Below are 20,362 nucleotides of genomic sequence, written 5' to 3'. Positions count from 1 at the left end.
AAGCACGAGTAATTGTTTTCGAAGTCGACGGGCGAGAGTAATTTGTTGCTTTTTTTAAACATTGACTAGAAAAATCATGTGATTTATCATTATTATTATTATTATTATTATTATTATTATTGTTGTTGTTGCTGTCGCTGTTGTTGTTATTATTATTATTATTATTATTATTATTATTATTATTATTATTATAATATGGCAAGCAATTCTCAGGCCAAGTGGAGCATTATGATTGGCTGGTTTTCGGTGGGAATTTCACGGTACGGGCGATTACCATGGAGACGGTCTGTTTCCATATTTTTTCTCTCTCCCGGGAAATTCAGGTTGAGCGAAACAGAGAAAGGTTTTAAAAAGTGGAATTTAGTTTTTTCATCACAACAGTCCTATTATAACAAGCGGAATTTAGTTGTAAATGTAAAAGATTACTGTTCTTCAAAGTTCGCTGACGGAAGACGACGATTACGAACATTCACAAAGCGGAGAAGTGTCCGATCGGTCAAAGAAACGATTCCATATAATAAACAACTCACTAACTTCACGTGTTCGGACCCGTACTGGGGAATACTGGCCCTCGGTCGTTTGTGTGCTTACCTCGTTGCGCATGGTCCGTACTGCCACGACCTCGGGCCAATATTCCTCAGTACGGCCGTCGCCCTCGGTCAGTAAAAGTGAATAATATGCATGAAAAAATATCGAGAAAGCCTGCCGTAATTAGAAGAAGCAACGCACACGTATACACGTAATCACGCAAAAATTGCGCTATCTGTGGCTTTCTGGCTTTGATCATTGACCAATTAAAGTTCTTGGTTTGTCTCGTCTTTTTGCATTGAATTACATCTCAAGTTCTGCACTGTGTTACTTGAAAACTGCATTTTCGTTAGCTAATCAGAATGGAGAAGTTTTTGTCATGTATATCAGCATGTATCCTTGGCTTACACCTGACGTCATTGGCGGCCTTGTTAGTGTACTGAACAATAGCGAAAAAGTCTTTTGGGAACATGGCTCTATTATTATGCAAAGCACGAGCGACATTTTCTTTTTGCTTTGTACACCAGCGTGGCCGTCTAATTACGTGACTGCAAACCAAGAATTAGAGACTGAGTTCATTTATCAAGAACTTTCATTCTCCTTTGATAAATTAAATCCAAGTCCAATGAGTACTCTTGTTTGTGCTGTCATTTGTCACGCTTTCTGTCAGATTTTGGTCGTCGTTTTATCAAAAATAGCATAACTACTGTCGGTCATTTTTGTTTCAGTTTTGCAGTAGCAGACATAGCTCAGTTGTTTAGTGCACGGCTTCCGGAGCAAGAGCTCCCTGGTTCGATCCTCGGTGATTTCAACGTTTGTTTCGACTTTCCTCTAATCTGTGTAGCTAAAGGTTTGATTAAAGCCTGGGAATGTTCATCATTAACCCGTCATCTAACCACTTGACCACTTAAATGCTTTATCATCACTTGGCAACAAACGATAATAAACACTGCAAAAGGTCGGTTTCCAAACTTCACGATAAAGCTAAACATTTTAAAATCAAAGCTTAGGCCTAAATTATTAATCTAGCTTAGGCTTAATTACTTTACAGCATTGATATTCTAAGGGAGACTTGTGTCTTGTTCTTCAGTGGTGAAGCGGAAAGAAACGATTTCTATAGAGTGGCAAGTCCGGGTTCAAATCCAATCCACGGATATGATTTTTTTATTTCCTTATTTTCTCTGCTACCACACAGTGTCCGAAATTAACGATAATAGACTAGATTCCAAGCAAGTAAAGAATTAATGATAATCGTTAATTTAGAGAAGAGAGCGTGTTGAAAATCCATGGAAACGCTTGCCACTTAGTTTCTTTTCATCCTTGTGGAATTTCTGCTTCAGGACTCATTGACCTATAAATCACATCTCATTTGTGGGATCTCATTAGTCTCATTAGCACTTATAATTAATTCATTAAAAATTCCGACATTTGAGAATGATTATCCCTTGCATGCGTCGAAGTCACGCAAATCGTAAAGAAACGTTAAATTCTGCCGTTTGTAATAACTTATGTCCCCTTCGTTGCGTTTTGGCTCTCAACGTTTTCTGGAGAAAGCGAAGGCTTGCATTTCAGTCACAGTCCTTTGTGAGAGCTTGACTCACTATTTTAATATTTCACATCTTTAAAATACTTTGTCTAATTCCTTGCATACAAGTACGAGTCGTGGTGAGTTCATCAGCGACATTTCGATAACTGCGAGAACGCACTTGATGGGTACGCATGAGTAGTGGTTCAGCATAATGGTTTTTTTTTCACCGGAGCTTAGATTTTGGCCGTCTTTCCATATTTTTAGAAACGTCAAACCTTAAACCATTCTCAACGGTGCAAAGAGACGAATCCTTTTCCTGGCAAATGCTTGTAAATAGACAGAATGAAGTCAATGTAGTGACCAGCCGCAGTTTCGGAAAAGGAGCCCCCGGGGAAAAAAAGGAAAGGAATTTCATTATAGTGTTTAAGTGTCTGGAGCACTAATGGGGACACTGTAAATTGAAATTAACAAGTTAACGCAAATCAAATCAAATTTTGGTTTTGTGGACAGGGGAAAACCGGAGTCAGACCCGGAGAAAAACCTCTCGGAGCAGAGTAGAGAACCAACAAATTCAACCCACATATGACAACAGATATGGGAATCGAACCCGGGTCACATTGGTGGGAGGCGAGTGCTCTTTCAACTGCGCCTTGCGCCATCCTTGAGAAATTCCACGCATGCTCAAATGGCGATCTTGACAAATTCCTATTCTGTGACGTATGTTGTGCGATTGAAAAAATGTGCAACTTTTACATGAAATATCTCCAGTTTTCTTCGGTGAAATTTCTTCAAATTTTGGAGAGCGGTCATTCACCAAGAGATGTTGTGAGACAATTTTTTAAGTGGAGCTAAAAACACAAATTCGCTAAAGGCGACGAAACTACCTTTGTGAGCCCCATTATTTTGGCCTTCAGATGGATGATTCATCTGGACAAATATCATGTAATGTCAAAGTTTAGGAAATTTTCACCGAAGGAAATGGAAGAAAATCAAAATGAAAGCAAAATAAACACTGTAAACAACCTATCTTTAGAGAATTAGAATTTCTAGTAAAACCCCGTTAATTTAACAGTGATGGTTGAAAAGAGTAGTTCTGTCTGTAGAAGTCTATTTCGATAGACTCAGGGCCACCCAACGACCAATTTGTTGTAAAATGTATCATTATACCCCAGTTAATGAAAATATATGTTATTAAGGCATTTTCAGGTTTTTTTCAGTGTTGCTGGGATTACATTATCTGTTCTTTTTTCCCAGCAAGACACACAAGAAATTTCCCAGCCAGCTAGATAAAATTGGTTGGTTTGCCAGCCAGGAATTCCGCGCGCTTTCAAATCCCTCGATCCAAAGCGACCGAACAAAAGCGACAAAACCGGGACAAAACAGGTTTTTTCCGCAAGCGCAATCACTCTGACCAGCCGTTGTATGTTTGTGACTATTCTCTGGGAGAGGGAAGGGGTTTTTTTTTTTTTTTTTAGTCGTCCTCAGTCTTCAGAGTTTCTACAGCCAGTTCGGGTTGAAATGCTAGAAAAATTCAGTAATTCCCAGGCAAAACCTCTATCAATAACAAGATTTTCCGGCCAGCTCATCGAAACACCTGTATTTTTGCCAGCCAGCAAGATTACTCTGGGGAACAGATAATGTGAGGAACAGATTCGTTGGGTGCCGCTGTAGTGATTAAGAGCAAAGGGAAAATTCCCGCGGAGAGTGGGTACTAGCGCGCGCCAAATGAACGCAAATAACCATATGGAGACAGACACCTTTAAGAAGAATTACTGAAGAATCATTTCATTTATGCTTTGTCAATAATGCTTTTATACGCGAACATGCGAGGGTTCAGAGGGTTCAGCAAGTTTATTGGATCATCTGAAAACTGCTTGAAGGCAGTACATCTGTTATGAATTTCTTAGGGCATCTTATACCGGCATTCCAAATGCCGATCAGTTTATAGTATAAAAAAGGGCAAATGCATTCGAATGCTTTGGAACGGTGTTATCGTGAACAATAAAGATAGACTTTTAATATGAAGTTGCTCACAAGCGTTTGTCTAAGTACAAGGAAATACGCATTGTGCCTAGAAATGATTATGTATGGGTTTCGCCCGGGAAGGGGGGGAGGGGGAGAGTTCAGATAATCGCTATTCTTTTCAAAACCTCTAACAATGCTTACAGTGTACCGACAAAGGAATCGGAGAGTCGAGCTCCTAATGTATCAATTCCCCAAATAAACTTCAAAGATTTCAACTGCTTTAACGGGGCGGAACTTGAAAGAGGAAAGAAATTGCAAGAAATTCTAACTATTCTGACGGTAAGTGTCTCTGGTTTCATGACAAAGGAACCGAAGACGTCACCTAAGTTATACAGTTTAAAGACTTTTCTATAAACAAATCTTCTCTCATTGTACAATAAACCTCTTGGTATCAGGTTTTCCATAAGCCATCATTTCTTCATAGTCATCTACGCAAAGAATTCTGTTATTGATCAAGTAAAATTTGTCCCCAACACAAAATCTCTGATGACACCTTTGGCAAGAGAAGCATTCCAGGTGATAGACGTTTTCTCCCGCTCGCATCACCATTTCAAAAGCTGGAATAGTCTTGCAGCAAACTGTACAGAAACCTTTTGTTCCAAACAACCTGAAAAGGACATAACATAAACAGTCAGGAATCACTTTTAGTTGCCACAAGTGAAAGACGGCGACATTCGAAGGGCACCGACAAGGTCAAGGTGTATTAGAAAATGTTCACATTCCTTTCAAGAACTGAAGTTTTGATGAAAGAACTCGGACGAAAAAATAATAATAAAATTAAGACATGAATACGAAAGCAGGGGTACCCAACGTCAATTTTCGGCAAATATCTGTTCGGAAGACGATTTGAGATCTAGAATTTTCGGAACATTTGTTGTAAAATTCCCTGCCTGTCCTAGGATTTTCGAACATCTAAAACACGGTAAAATTGCCCTTTTTTAATGGATCTTTCACCCTAAAATTTTCGGGAGCCATTTTTCTGGCTGAAGGTAAGTTTTGATCCCTATAATTTTCGGATCACTAGACTTTCAGCTGGGGAATCCGAACAGATGAAAAATTTTTAGAGGATAAAAATATGCCTATATCTACCGTTTAAATTCTAAAATACGTTTAACAATGCTATGTTTAAGTGATTTTGAACTATATTCTCGTTGGGTGCCCCTGACGAAAGGTGCTACGGTTTGAGATACATCTGCAACGTGGAGTGATGATGATTCGGGCATATATCCGCTGTTCCCAATCACTTTAATTGTCTTCCTCTAATCAATAATTGATAATCATTTTCGGTAGGAGTCATTCGCAGCCATCAAAAGCTGACATCGCCGAAAAGCTTTCTTAATGGACTACCTGCTAAATTGATGGAAAATTTGCGGCTTCTCGCTTAAAGTACTTCGCAATACTTTTAAGAATTGACATGATGGAAGGAAGTTCTAAACCACGAGATTAAATTTCCTGACAGGTCGACTAAGTGAAGGTTATTAACATGTAAAGACTGTACTTTCGCGAGGTGAGTTAAGAGTAAGTCTTTTTAGAAGAAAGGTCCTATTTACAACTGAATCCGATTTAGTTTACCGAAAATAAAACAACTTATTTGCACAGGGATGTTGTTAACGTGACTCCAATTTAAACTTTCTTAGAATCTGTCATCGTTAACCAAATAAAGCGAAGACCAAATAAATCTCTACGCGTCTGCGATAAAAAACGAAGAGTGAGTCGAATATCCGACAAATCTCTAGAACAAACAGTAAACTATGAAAGTACATTTAAAAACATTCACCTCAAATAATCCCGCCTACAAAGGATTAGATTTGCCTTCGTGTACAAAGTAGAGCCAACTTCACCGAGACGACATTCACAGCAGCCACATTTTAAACAATCTTCGTGCCAGTATCGATCCAGCGCTTTGAGGAGGAAGCGATCATTTATTGGACAGCCACAACCACCACATAAGCGTTTGTTCGGAGGCTCTTTAAGAAAATCAAATTTCTCTGTCGCTGAGAACAAAAAACAGAATGCGGTAAATAATCGTAAAATGCGCCATACGAAAGCTGCGCCATTGCAAAATTGCAAAGAATATCTCGCGAAATCGGTGCAAGCTTAACATTGGTAATTCAGTTATCTCTTCCGTGTTCAGGAAAGTTAGTGCGAAATTTAAAGAGGAGAGTCACTTCAATTTTCGGCAACTAATTTCATCGAACCACGCTGAAAGTATGTTTATAGAAACACTCAGGCAGGAGCCGTCAGATATTGGATTACTTATCAGACTGCTAGGAAATTTCACCGCTAAAAGTCATGTTTAACTGAACAATACAGTATTTTCAAGCAAGAGAGAAAACATTCATTTAAGTATCGCAGCCAGGAAAAACAGATATGAACCAATCCAACCTTCTTTGTCAGATATAAATCTTGTTAAGTTTCTCATCATTGCCGCGGTAGTGTTTACGTGTTCTTAAGATTTCTTAGTCATATCTGATAGCACATAACAGCATAAAGGTCGAACCATTGAGCTCTGAGATTATTTCCAAATAGCAGTGCAAAGAGCTAACTTACACTTACTCATAACGCTGGCCTCTCCACATTCACAGTCAGTTACATACGGTGATGGAACAAAGCACGATTTTCCTAAACTCCACAGTGTGTACTCCCTAGGTCAGGAAACCGACTAATACGATATTGTATGATCACCAATCTCTATATGTTCCCATTTCCTGTCCATTAGTTCGACTGTCAATTATTGCGTTTCGTTAATCGAAATCCACCTACAGCTCGGCCGCCTTGCTTTGTTCTATAAATGACACGTTTATTGTTTCGCTTAGTTGTTTCACTAGAACGAAAGTGTCATTTTTCTGTTTAAGACATCACTTGATACTCGGAGGGTTCGAGTTCACGTCTGTCGTATCACTCACAATCTTTCGCGGAATTTGCCAATCACCAAATAAGTTATCACTCGTATGGACAACTATATGCTCCTCAGTGAAGTTATTAAAAGCAAATAATGCATGAAGGTACAAAGAAAATTCACAATTTTTGTGAACAAATATTTTGACGAAGGGAGTTTATCTAGCCTGTGGCATTTATGTTTGTCACAAACAAGTGACAAACAGTTTGCTTAAGCGCAGTTAAGGACCCAATTAACATTTTTCTTAAATTGCCTTGAAAATACTAAAGGCCTTTTGAGCAGGTCTCTCATTACCAAACAACACTTACACACAAGTTGTGCATCAGAAAGAGCTCAGAAAGATTCAGAGTTTGAATGTATCCTTTATAATCCACTCGATACCGTTAAGTCTCGCATGTTTTTTGGGGTGTTTTAACGAACAATTGCTTGAAACACATCTTTGAGGAGAATTCTTTTTGCCTGGTTGGAAAATTAATTAACACACACCAGACCTGTAGTGAATCAAATTACCACAAAACGAAGACATCATTAAAATAAGTTAGATGGAGTGCTCAGCGCTACGAATCAAACGCCATGCTATTCACAAGTATCTACAAATGCAAAGAAATTATCGACAAATGGCATTTTAGCGATAGAAAAACGCCAGGTTGATTAACTTATTGGTGTGTATGCAACTGAAACGCAGCACTAAGTCAAAAGAGACCGGCAGTGAAATAAATGATTTGATTGATGAGGAGTGAGTGTGAGTTTGCCCTTAATTAAAAAAAAGACGCCCAGTAACTTTCACGTGGGATACTCTCTGGTTTGAAAAAGGAAAACAACAACAATCAAGGCCCACATTGATCCTTCTAAAAAACCTAAAAAGGGATAACCCATAAAAGAAGAAAAGGCGATAATATTGTTTAAATCGGAGGGTTGTCCAATACACCAAATGTCCCCAATCTGAGTCGCATCGTGGTGGGTGGACTCGATCGCGATCCGAGTCGAACCGACTCGACCCGTCTCTGGCTCAGCTGATGGACTATAAGTGATTTTCCCTAAAGTTAGTTTTGCAAAGCAGAATTTGGTCCAAGCCAGAAAGTCAGAATGGAAAGATCCATCTAATATGACGTTTGGAATGTGCCACTGTTGGTGCATGACGTGAACTTGCCACCGTCTTGCATAGACCACTAGTAGTATTCCAGTATACATTGCCCAGTTGTCATCCGCAATAACCTATGACTAGTAGTAATCAAAGATTAGGAGTGCGTTCTCCGCCTGTGATAATAGTTGTCTGTTGCTGAAATCATTACTGTGAACGGCGGAGGTGTTACAGACATATAACATACTGACAAAGTCCACTATTGTTCTGTGGATTTTGATTTCCTTGCTTTATTTAATGCGATTCGATATCACCTTTGATGACACGTTGCGTGACGGCTCCAGTTTCGGTAAACTAGCAAATTCATGTTATTAAACGTCACATTTTCACTTTTACTGGTAATGTTTCAGCATAAAGGCTGATTTCTAAAAAGAATACTTGTGTTACATCTAGTACTCCGGATATTCTGAGCTGGAAGCACAAATATCAGCTAACATCTGTAACCTTTGCTCTCGCGTTTCCGGCCCGTTTATCCGTGGTTTATGTTAACAAACTCCCGGAAAAACTCCGTGCGACTGGCAATAATTATTATTTCCGCTGATGAATAAAATAAGTCAGCATTTACATTGCTCTTCCTTAGTTCTGGCTTACTCTTATAGGTCTTGGCTTCAGAGTACTCTTCCATCGATTCAATTTCGACCTTCGCTGAGTACAGACTAAACAATTTGTGGCCACTGGAACTATATATTACAGGCAACAAATGTAATCAAAATATAGCCAATGAAATATGGCTGTTCCCACGCGTACGGTTAACATACCAAAGCCAAGGCGATTCGTTGCAGCTGGAGCATCTCGCAAAAACCGACTCGAAATCCTAACTCGAAAATCCAACTCGAAATCCTAACTCGGGAGTTAATTTGTCTCCTAATAAAGCTGAACTACTGTAATAAGACGCACGTATTTAATTTCGTAAACAATTTGCGTGACGCTACGGACACAGACTCGCTGGCGCGTGCTTTATAAAAATAAAAACTATTCCTTCCAGAAAAATCATATAAATATTATCGGCGCATCTTACAAACTTCGAATGAAGATCTTGTTTTTTTTAACGGAGAGCACTTTACCGTTTGAATCAGCGAATTAAGCACGGTAGAACCGAAGATATGTTTTTTTTTCGTGTATGCCGTGACATTGCACAATGCTCTCTCGCCGGCAAGGGCCTTAGAAAAGCAAACTTTTCCCTCGCCATTCCACATCGCTGTAATCAAAATTCAAGGTGTAAAAATAAGAAATATTTTAGCTTGTATTTTAAAAATAATTTGTGTTAGCAATATTCATCATATTATAGGCTTGTTAGGTCCCTGGGTGTTTTTCGAAAATCGCTAAAGTACATCTACCATGAAAACTCAAAACACGTCGTCTTTCTCTGGTTAAACAGAAAAATCCAGCGTATCGAGGCGTATTAATTAATCCTTTATACCACAAAGGTAATAAGCCGTTGGAGCAAGAAAATTCGGTCTTATTCTCAGATCAAGTGGGCGGTTGAAAAAGGCAAACAAAAAATCAGGTATGATCCTAAAATAGATTGGCGACGCGCTCATTCGCAGGCGGTGAGCGGTGAAAGGAAAATGAAATGGAACGTCATCGCGGAATGTCATTACTTTTACTTGTAATTTATAAATGCAACCGACGAAGGGTTTAAATAAAGCTTGAACCTTCCAACACGTCCGACAAACAGCGAAGCACGAGGCAGAATGATAAAGCTTGAACCTTCCAACACATCCAACAAACAACGAAGTACGAGGCAAAATGTTTTGCGCAACGAAATTGTGACGTCATTCAAAATGGCGCCGAAAAGTTGAACCATGGAACGAAAAAACACGGGTCAGCTTTCGCTTGTGTGCACAGGCCACCTACACGATAACAGGCAACCCAGAAGATTAGGAAGCGTTCTGTCGAACGCAATAAAAAGGCCGGTTTATCTTTGTTAAGCAAGCAAAACAAATTAATTAGGCGTTCGCGCAATTGTTTTGTACATCAATACGTATAATTACCCAAGAGTATCGAATATATACATGACTAATTTTGTACTTACGGGATGAAGAAAAGTGGATCTCATTTCTCCCTCTATCACATTTGCCAAATTTCAATTTTGTTTCCTTTTTTTCAAGTAAGTGTTTTATTCCGTCCAGCGAAATTTCGGCATTCGATTGGATTCTACAAAGTGATCTTTTGGTCGCTTTTTAGCTTCTTCCTTTTTAACAAATGACGTTTTTGAGCACATTTCGTTTTTCAGAGCTGTTCATTTTCTTGATTCTGGAACTGTCCCCTCTTGAAAAGTGAGAACAGATTGTTCCTCCTTTTTGCGTTCCTTTGGAAGAAATCGGAACGTGCTTGGATACTACTTAGGAAAAAAAATGGTCATTTATTGCTAAAAAGGGAACCAATTCATGGCTCCGAGTTCCGAATCCCGAGAGGAACAAATTGGTTCTTAATGGATGATTTGGGAACTATTGTTCCTAAAAATGTGTTCCTTTCTATAAAATGGGAAACAATTGTTCCGCGAGTTCAGAATCCTGAGAGGGAACAATTTAGGCCTTTCTGTGTGATTTGGGAACTATTGTTCCTAAAAATGTGTTCCTTTTGATAACACGAGAACGTGTTTTTATTAAAATACGGAACAAAATGGTGCTTTAGTGTTAAAGGGGAAGCAATTGTTTCGACTTCCGAGTTACCAGGGGAACAATTTTTTTCTTTTATCTGTGATTTGTTATCAATTCGTCCCAATAACCCGTTAATCCTTTGTCATATTATTTAAAGAGCATTTGTTTCTATTCGTGAGTTGCCAAAAGGCTTCATCGTTTCGTTTTGCGACAATAGACCGATTGCATAAATGGCAGCCAAAAATATATTCTTTTGTTTATGTGCTAGTTAGATTTACTAGCCTCGCTCTCGAACGACATTTCTATTGTATTTTGTCCATGCAAACGAGGCTAGTGAGTCTAATCAGCACATAAACAAAAGAATACGTTTTTGGCATTTATGCAATCGGTCTATAGGAACGTTTGTTCTATAGTGTGTGTTTTCGTCCGCGCTTCGGTTTTATTGTTGGTTCATTTTCTGGTCTTTTCTCAGCTGTTCCCAAGGAACAATTGTTTCCTTTTTAGTTGCTATTTCTTTTCCTGGTAGTTAATTAAGGAACCGTTGGGTCGCGCTTATAACCTTAATGATATATATGTCATAGTAATGCGTGCAATGAAGGAGTACCTGTAATGATAATAATCCAAAACATTTTAGGAAGAGCGAAATATGGGCGCGTTGCGTCAAATTTAAATATGCACAACACTTCTTTTGCTGGGTCCGATTGGTTAGTTGCCTTTGTTGAATGAGACAAACGAGCGCGCTCTTTTTAATGCCTTCAGTTCTTCTGGCTAAGAAAAATGAGCAAAGCAAACAAGATTCAGTGGTGTAATATCGATGGAGCATTGCCTAAACCAAAACGTCTTCACCTAGAAAAATACGATGCCGACAGTTTGTACCATTGCCCGATCCAACTGTGCGAATATGAAGGATTTCAAAGACAACGCGGGTGTAGGAAACACGTCAACAACAAGCACAGTTGGTTCTTTTATTTCGACGAAAAACTTCGCGTAGACTTAAAGCTTGCCGCAATCTCTTTAAAAGTGCCAACAAAATCGTCCACCCCAAGTACAGATGATTATATATCGTCTAGGCGTTCAAAACCCGGCGCTAGGTCAATGCCTTCCTTCTCAACTTCCAGTCAAATAGGCGAGCAATTTGCGACTTGGCTTTCTGGACGTGGCGGCGGTTACAAGAAAGATCGTTCCGCTCAGCAAATTGTCAATAGATGCTTGAAATTTCTCAACTTTTGCTGCGAAGAGGAGGAGGAATTAAATTTCGAAGTAATGGATTTAGCCTGTGTTCTCCAAGCCTGTTGTTTAAGTTGTGCAAACTTGGACATGGTGGCAGATTGGGTCACATAGACGCGATTTCAGAGTTGATCGACTTCAGAAAAGTCAACAGCGCATCGGATGGAATTCTTAGAAAATTATCTGCCACGAAATTGTACATCAAAAGAGCGTGCAAGACAGTGGCGAAGATGATGAGATTGCAATGGACGCAAGATCTCGATGTCGAATCATTAGAGGCCAGGGGCCACTGGGAAAGCATGGAAGAGCTGTTAGAAGTCGTGTCGTTTCACTTGCCTCGCTACGAAAAAACCGTGAAAACGTGCCAAAATGACCCCGGGTAAGTGAATCCCTCTGGCTTGACATTTGCAACAAAATTTTTGGAAACCTACTTGTTCATCAAGGTGAAAGGATCGCGTGCCATGACTTGAAATGGTAAAGGGAGCAAAGGCGAACGGCGGTTTCATCGATTAGAAAACCTTCAAGACCGCGGGAAAATACGGATTTGACTCTGTGATTCTGACAGATACAAGCATGCAAATACTCGACGGCTACATTAATTTCCTGAGGCCTTTGCTCAAACCCCAGTGTGACTTTGTTTTGGTCACCAAAAACGGAAGCCAACTCAGCAAATTGGGCAACGAGATAAGCAAGTTGGTCTTTGAGGATATTGGCAAATACATTCATCGCACGCGTTATCGCCAAATCGTAGAAACGCAAAGTTTCCACGCGCTTAACAACAAAGAGCACCAAGTATTGTCTGAAGACCAAAAACATAGCTCTGTCGTTGCCAAAGTGCACTATCAGAAGCGGACCGGAGATCGCGCGAAATTGCTGTAAAGGCCCACGAGTGTCACCAAAAATTACAGGTGAACATAGAAGTTAACACTAGATTTGGCTCAAGTTGCACAGCCACTTTTGAGCCAGCCATTGAATGTACACGATCAGAACAAGCACGGCCCAAAATCGATACCCCACTCAAATCGCTTACTTAGTCAGGGCCATCAACGTCGACCGTTGAAATTTAGACAGATGAAGACGATTTTCTAAAGAGGGGTATCGATAAGCACGGATTTGGACAATGGGCTGCCATTTTGAGAGATCCAGATTTTCGTTTTCAGAAAGGCAGGTTGGCCGATTCTTTAAAAAAGAGGGCTGAACTAAAGTTCTTTCTTTCAAACAAATCACCCTAAAAGACTGCCTTTTCGAAAGTCAGCACTAATAGTACAAATACCAGACAGACAGTGGCTGGACGCAAATGATGAGAATCATTTTTTAATACAAATAAATCAATTTCTCTTCACAAGACTAATGTTCACGATAACACGAGCTGCTAAGAAACAAAACAAAACAACAACAAAAAACAAAACGATATTAATCTGAGTTCCACTTGCGCTTGTGAAAATACTTGAATAGAGTGTTCTTCTGTGTTTTTGTGATCTGGTCTTCTGAAATTCAGTTGATCCTCGGTCAACATCATACAAATAACCAAAAAAGCCTTCGTCGTCAACTATCCGTTTCCTATGTGCTCCGATGATATAAAGTTTAGCAAATTCACTGCAAACATATCGAGGAAGTAAATATAGTAGTTCTAGTTATCATAACATTGGTTTTTATCAATTCGAACAAAATGAACTCAGTTGGCGTACAATGAATTGACTGCACTTAACATTTTTTTCTTTTTCATTTCAATCACCTTGTAACAAATTTCAACATTTTCTTTTTCTATTCTTTTAAGACTTATGATCGTATAAATAGACTACGTCTAAAGAAGTCCGTTATCGTCCCTGTCTTGGGCACTGGGGTGCTTGTTTGGGATGGACGTTTTCTTAAGAAACCTCGACAAATTTTTGAAAAAATTGAAAGAAATATCAGGGAAAGCCAATTTTTCAACCAAATGCCAACTTTATTCAATAATTCTTGTTTTAGAAAATGAATTTTAAACATCATTTATTCTTGACTCGGGCTGAAAAAGTGGGTAATTCTTCCTCTTTTTGGAACTGGGGTACTATATTTTCTGAGAATTCCATTTTGGGGTGGATAATGATTGGCCATGCGCTTTGGGCGCAGTGGAGGGCGTTATGAAGAGGTCCTGCTCATCGTCATCCTCCATTCCCTCGTAAGGATACGGAAGGGGACACCAGATGCTGTTGACTCGCTGTGCTTGTACTGGAGAGACCCACTGCATATCCACGGCCTTCTTCCTCCTTTCCAGAAGTACAAGCTTTGCAAGCCCGGGAACTTCTTCCCTCTGAAATCTCAACTTCAGCGCTTCGACAGTTACTTCCATCATGCAATGGATTGATTTCTTTATGTCTGGGTCGGTGGCTGCATATTTATTTCTTTGGAGCTCTCGGAGTTCTTTTTCCTTTTTCATCACCCACTCGTTGTCTAAGTACTCGCGTACAGGCAAAAAACCGGGTCTCGTCCGATCCCCGTAGTCAAATCCTGTAGGGCGAGAGTAGTACTTCGACGGGAGACCGCTTGGGAATATCTCGTGTTGTAGACTTCTATTTGACTCTACATTTTGTCGTTATGACTTGTTTTACTTTGGTTTTCTGTGGGCATTGAGCTAATTAGCACGCGCGCTTGTAAAACTTGTCGTCACAATTCAAGCTTTCGAAAATGACATTCCATGGAATCGAATCGGGGAAAAGCTTTGTTTACTCGAGTCCCGGATGTTGAAAGGAATTTTTGAGCGGGGAACATTAACTCTCTGCATTTTACCAATGCCATTGCCGGTGAAGGGTTAAAGAACCATCACAGAGGAAACAGTTATTTTCTCAGTTCAACTTGCCCGCTCAAAACACACAACAAGAACGGGCTTTGTTCCGTCTACGACAATACCACAGGCAAAAAACTGGGTCTCGTCCGATCCCCGTAGTCAAATCCTGTAGGGCGAGAGTAGTACTTCGACGGGAGACCGCTTGGGAATATCTCGTGTTGTAGACTTCTATTTGACTCTACATTTTGTCGTTATGACTTGTTTTACTTTGGTTTTCTGTGGGCATTGAGCTAATTAGCACGCGCGCTTGTAAAACTTGTCGTCACAATTCAAGCTTTCGAAAATGACATTCCATGGAATCGAATCGAGGAAAAGCTTTGTTTACTCGAGTCCCGGATGTTGAAAGGAATTTTTGAACGAGAAACATTAACTCTCTGCATTTTACCAATGCCATTGCCGGTGAAGGGTTAAAGAACCATCAGAGAGGAAACAGTTATTTGCTCAGTTCAACTTGCCCGCTCAAAACACACAACAAGAACGGGCTTTCTTCCGTCTACGACCATACCACAGGCAAAAAACCGGGTCTCGTCCGATCCCCGTAGTCAAATCCTGTAGGGCGAGAGTAGTACTTCGACGGGAGACCGCTTGGAAATATCTCGTGTTGTAGACTTCTATTTGACTCTCTATTTTGTCGTTATGACTTGTTTTACTTTGGTTTTCTGTGGGCATTGAGCTAATTAGCACGCGCGCTTGTAAAACTTGTCGTCACAATTCAAGCTTTCGAAAATGACATTCCATGGAATCGAATCGGGGAAAAGCTTTGTTTACTCGAGTCCCGGATGTTGAAAGGAATTTTTGAACGGGAAACATTAACTCTCTGCATTTCACCAATGCCATTGCCGGTGAAGGGTTAAAGAACCATCAGAGAGGAAACAGTTATTTGCTCAGTTCAACTTGCCCGCTCAAAACACACAACAAGAACGGGCTTTCTTCCGTCTACGACCACTCGTCTGCTCGTTCGAGCAATCGTTGCTCTTCTTCTTTCTTTCTGGAGAAGTATTCATCTCTGGAACGCTCTATATTTGGATGGTAAGGGCCGGTGACAGGTGGGCGTCTTCCCCTCTCATCATTCCAAGCGCGAACCAGCGCTCCTTAGTTTCTTCCAACACACGCAATCGTGCGCGCTCTTTCTGGCTCTTCCTTTCATCGACAACATGTTGGATTTCAGTGGCGAGCAGACCAAGTTGCCTCTGCGCGAGACTGTGGCCTGGCTGTTTTTCTTTCAAACGTTCGATATTCTCTAGACTCTTTCCCCACTGGTCCGTATACGTAGAGACAGCGTCCGAGTCTTCGCACTGTCCATCACTGTCTTCTATGGCCGTTATGGGTTCCACTTGCTCACTGCCTTCCTGCTCGCTATCGCTTTCGTCCAGTTGTATGGCCCTTATATTGTCTTTTTCGTCTTCGTCCATGTTCTCATCCGTTCTAAGACTGGTCCCTGGCACGAGAGGGGGTACATCGTCGTCTGGAGTCTGTGCGACACTGCATACCCAAACGATGCAGTCCATAGCATTGGCTCGCAAGAATTCTTGTACTCCTGCCACACGCGGCGAGGTCAGACTTCTGAAGTAGAACTTTTTTAATCGGGCATCCATAGCCGTGTTGTGCTCTTCACCAAAGTCCATGTCCGTCTAACAGGTGATGAACATTGGACATCTTATGACTGCCATGCTTGATGTTTTGTACTTGCAGTCGTGTGCCGTTAGCCCTCCTTGTGTTAATATTTTCCATTCGTCTGGATCCATTTGCTTGGCGTGAGCCTCGTCCAGGAAAAGTATTTGGTTATTTTCATCGATCAAGCTCTTGTTGGAAGCCTTTTTTTTGCTGATCATAGCGATGTATCTGGCAGGGATCAAGCGACTGATGGGCGTGAAAAGACTCGTTTTCCCACTGTTGGGCTCTCCTATGTGGCACATGACTTTTTCTTTGTATTGTTTAATGCGGCAGTTGAACAGACGGATGAAATATTCGCAAAAGTGCACTATTTCCAGCTGACTGAGGCTATTCTCTAATATTTCTTTAAAGTACCCTGGATCTGGCTCTTTAGTGTGTTCGTACTGGATGAACGCCCTCGGAGATTCTTTGCCAATATCAGATTCTTTGATGGGATTTGACACAAACTTTCTCTGGCTAATTGAAAAGCACCACCCTCCATTCACTTCGATCAAGTCGTAGTTGATACGCATCTGCTTGATAAACTCGCTTTCTCTATCACCAAGAATTTCCACTAACTTGTTGAGATGCTTGATGATTGTTTCTTTGAACTGATCATTGCTGCCCAGCAAAGAAAGAAATTTCTTTACCGAACAGCAGTGCTGATATGTATATCTTGCAGTCTTCACCTTTCTAAACATTTCGCCACAGTAGAGGGAGTAACTAAGTTTCGCCATGGCTCGTTCGATGTCATTGACCGCTACTACGATCGGCTACGCGACGGCTTTTGTGGCGTTTTGGACGTCTGAAGATACATTGCATTCTTCTATTCCAAAAACGTCGAATTGGAAGCCGGCACTCACTAGAGATGGTATCAGTTTGTCACGAAGCTTGGCCATAAAGGAGCTGCAGACAACTTGTAACCTTAAGACACGCTCACTCGCGTGAATTGATTCCAAGGGCTCCTCTAGCAGTTGATCTTGCAACAATTGAAGACTGTTGGAAAAAGACATGTCAACTTTAGACTGCATAAAGTTGTTGTTATGGTCTTTTAGTGTTGTGCACAATGGTGCACACGATTGGTCTTCTTCGCCACGTTTGCACACTGCCATTCCCTTTGCTGGTACTTCCATGCCTGTTTGTAATAATGTCCAATGCATGATACGCGCATGCCGTTTGAAGACTGCACTGCAATCCAGTAATTTATCGCTGGCCAATGCTTTTCTTGTACCTCATCATTCTGTTCATCGTAGTCCTCGTCTTCTTTTTCCTTGTTTGCCTTTTCGCTCTTCTCTTTAGTTCGTCTCTCTAGTGCGGCGATAGAGGAGAAGAAAAATGCCACTCCTTTCATTTTCTTAATCCTTTCATCGCATTCGTCACGCTTCTGACAAATGTTTCACCATTGACCTTCCCTCATTTTTGCTGTACGATATTTTAGCTGATAGTAGCGAACAAGTTCCTTGCACAGCCGGTAAGACCTTGCTAAGTTGGACACTACGAATTCCCTAGAACATACACAGGAAAAACAGAAAAAAAATATCAGTGCAGAAAGTGATTGAAACTGGCCAAGTAATCCTCACAATTCACTCCTAGGCTACAAACAATGACAAGTTGAAGCGCAGGATACATACCTTACTGTTGAGCTCCCGAGCAGGAGCAGTTGCCATCATGGTTGCAACTGGTGAGAGCAACTTAGTCTTTCGGTTTTATGGCATTTTCAGCTATTAGCTGATCTAAATTCTGTCACCCCTTTTTGTCTTTCGGTGTATCGATACTATTTGAACGAAATAGCGGCAGTAAAATGCTTTTGGTATTCCATTCAGACGCTTCAAAGCTTTCAATGGATAGCAAACACCTCACTCTGCGTAACGAACAACTTTTCTCAGCTTTGGAAACTCAATATGGAAACTGTTGTCCATGACTTAAAATATTTGAAAGAAAAGCATGCCTGCTTTGAAAGAAATGCAAGGGTATTCCGATAGAGAACGATGCATCCGTTTTTTGGCATGACTATTTGTCGAGGAATTCAATTTGTTCTATGCTCCCATAATAAGAACTCAGGTTTTTTAGTGCATGTAGCATATTAGAACCCTAACCCTAACCAATGAGAACTGTGAACAGTTTGTTCCCGCGACCGAAAGCCCAAGAAAAGGTTGACCGGCCACAATCTGGCACAGTGTACAAAATCAGTTGCACCAATATTAATTGCAGTTTTGTATACTACCGTCAAACCGAACGATCACTCAAAACTCGCCTTACAGAACACAAAAGGGTTGTTGCTATGTTTGACCATGACTCCAAGATCGCCTGCCATGTCCACGAAAACAACCACGAAATGGATTTTGGAAGTGTCATAGTTGTTGGACATGTGGCTAACTACCACGAGCGACTCTTCTTGGAAGCCTGGTACTCAATAAAGGATCCGTAGTCTGGAAATGACCACATCGCCATCCCAGAGGTCTACAAGTCTCAGGCATGCGCATCAGTCTCGCGCTACGTTTTAAAGAAACTGCACGCGGATTTTCATCAGCGCGCGCTCGACGTGCTGTTATTTGACTCACGTGTGCTACCGTTATATTGCAACTGATGAAGGCTTTAGCACCAGCCGAAACGTCTTACACGAAACATCAAAAAGACTACTCAGTTCAAACCATTATCTTACTATATGAAACTACTTTTGAACAGAACTTAAAGATAAAGCTATTCTTAACTCGTAAAAGCATAATAATAAGTGCGTCCCCGTTATCTGTCATATCCATTATGCTTGAAAAAAAAGTTCATTAAACACCAATTGTTCCTCACTCAAAATATTTTACTTTAATCAGGAGATGACGAAGATGCACTTACTTTGGGAGGTATTATTCTTTGAAAAATTTGGTTTTATCAACGGAATTAATAATGTAAATTGGCCACCGTACAGAGATTCTAAAAGCTGACGTTTCGAGCGTTAGCCCGTCATCACAGCGAATCGAGGAATTTTGGGTTACGTGTAGTTTTTATAGTAGAGTAGGAGTTACGCTATTGGTGGTAACATGGCAACGTGAAAAATAGGAATATATTAGTTAAATGAAAAGCGTTCGTTAATACCGTGAGGATTAAGGGTGCCGATTTGGAAGATGAATTTTTGTTCCAGATTCTTGCGGCTTCCCGTCGTACCTAGATGTAGGGAAAGGCCGCAGATAGCCATGTGTTTTTTGGAGTGGTTAGGGAGATTAAAATGGAGTGGTTAGGGAGATTAAAATGACGAGCGACTGGCTTAGATGCATCTTTGTCATTCTTGTCAACATCGCGATGGTGTTCGCGGAATCGGTCACCTAGTCGTCTACCTATCTCGCCAATGTATAATTTATTGCATAACGTACAGGTTATGCAATAAATGACATTTGGGGAGGTACATGTGAAAGGATCGGTGATCTTAACAGATCGTTGCTAGTGTTTACAATGATAAAACAAGTTTTGCATCCGCAAATTACCGACGACACTACATTGCATAGCCATAATACCGTAGTTACAATTCCAGAAAATCTTCCGCTTACTCAATCAGAGAAATCTGTTCTCAGTAAGGGCCTAAATTTTGTCCCTCTTACCAAACACACCAACGAATTTTCTATTAAGCAAGATGTTGAAAAATTCCTTCGCCGCCTTCAGTTAAAAGCCTTTTTTCATGACAAAGAGGACGATTCGGACACTTCTAACAAAGATATTTTTGAAACACTTCAAGTTCGCAAATCTAAATGGATTCCCCCAGAGGGACAATTTGCCTCTTTAGATTTTTTCACCAAAAAATGCCGTCACGACATTCACAAACTTAAATTCAATCGTAACACTAAATTTCCCAACCTTTCCTGGGAAGAGTGGGCAGCGCTTAAAAGTCATAGTAAACGCAATGACATAGCTGTCAAATCAGCCGACAAAGGCGGCGCGGTAGTTGTTT

At 40.6% G+C, this 20,362-nt stretch overlaps 1 protein-coding gene and 2 non-coding genes across 4 annotated transcripts; 2 read left to right on the top strand and 1 right to left on the bottom strand.

Moving 5' to 3' along the window:
* Positions 1–3,888: 3,888 nt before the first annotated feature.
* On the bottom strand, positions 3,889–7,051 carry LOC137969856 (LIM domain only protein 3-like). Of its 2 annotated transcripts, none has more exons than XM_068816244.1 (3): positions 6,638–7,051; positions 5,859–6,075; positions 3,889–4,688 (listed from the first exon to the last, which is right to left on the bottom strand). In XM_068816244.1, exons 1-3 carry the CDS (start codon positions 6,639–6,641, stop codon positions 4,448–4,450), a joined length of 462 nt encoding a protein of 153 aa, XP_068672345.1. In that variant the 5' UTR covers positions 6,642–7,051; the 3' UTR covers positions 3,889–4,447. The 2 variants fall into 2 exon arrangements, with proteins under 2 accessions (XP_068672345.1, XP_068672344.1); XM_068816243.1 differs by having other exon boundaries at positions 6,632–6,978.
* Positions 7,052–14,823: 7,772 nt separating this feature from the next.
* Positions 14,824–14,942, top strand: LOC137972215 (5S ribosomal RNA). The gene has a single exon (XR_011117060.1). It is a non-coding gene; the product is annotated as a 5S ribosomal RNA (ribosomal RNA).
* Positions 14,943–15,266: 324 nt separating this feature from the next.
* On the top strand, positions 15,267–15,385 carry LOC137972214 (5S ribosomal RNA). Its single transcript, XR_011117059.1, has one exon. It is a non-coding gene; the product is annotated as a 5S ribosomal RNA (ribosomal RNA).
* Positions 15,386–20,362: the final 4,977 nt, after the last annotated feature.

This window comes from Montipora foliosa, chromosome 9 (genome assembly GCF_036669935.1).
Source record: "Montipora foliosa isolate CH-2021 chromosome 9, ASM3666993v2, whole genome shotgun sequence".
NCBI lineage: Eukaryota > Metazoa > Cnidaria > Anthozoa > Scleractinia > Acroporidae > Montipora > Montipora foliosa.
The sequence above is the reverse complement of the archived record's forward strand: the minus strand, read 5'-3'. Positions and strand labels throughout refer to the sequence as shown.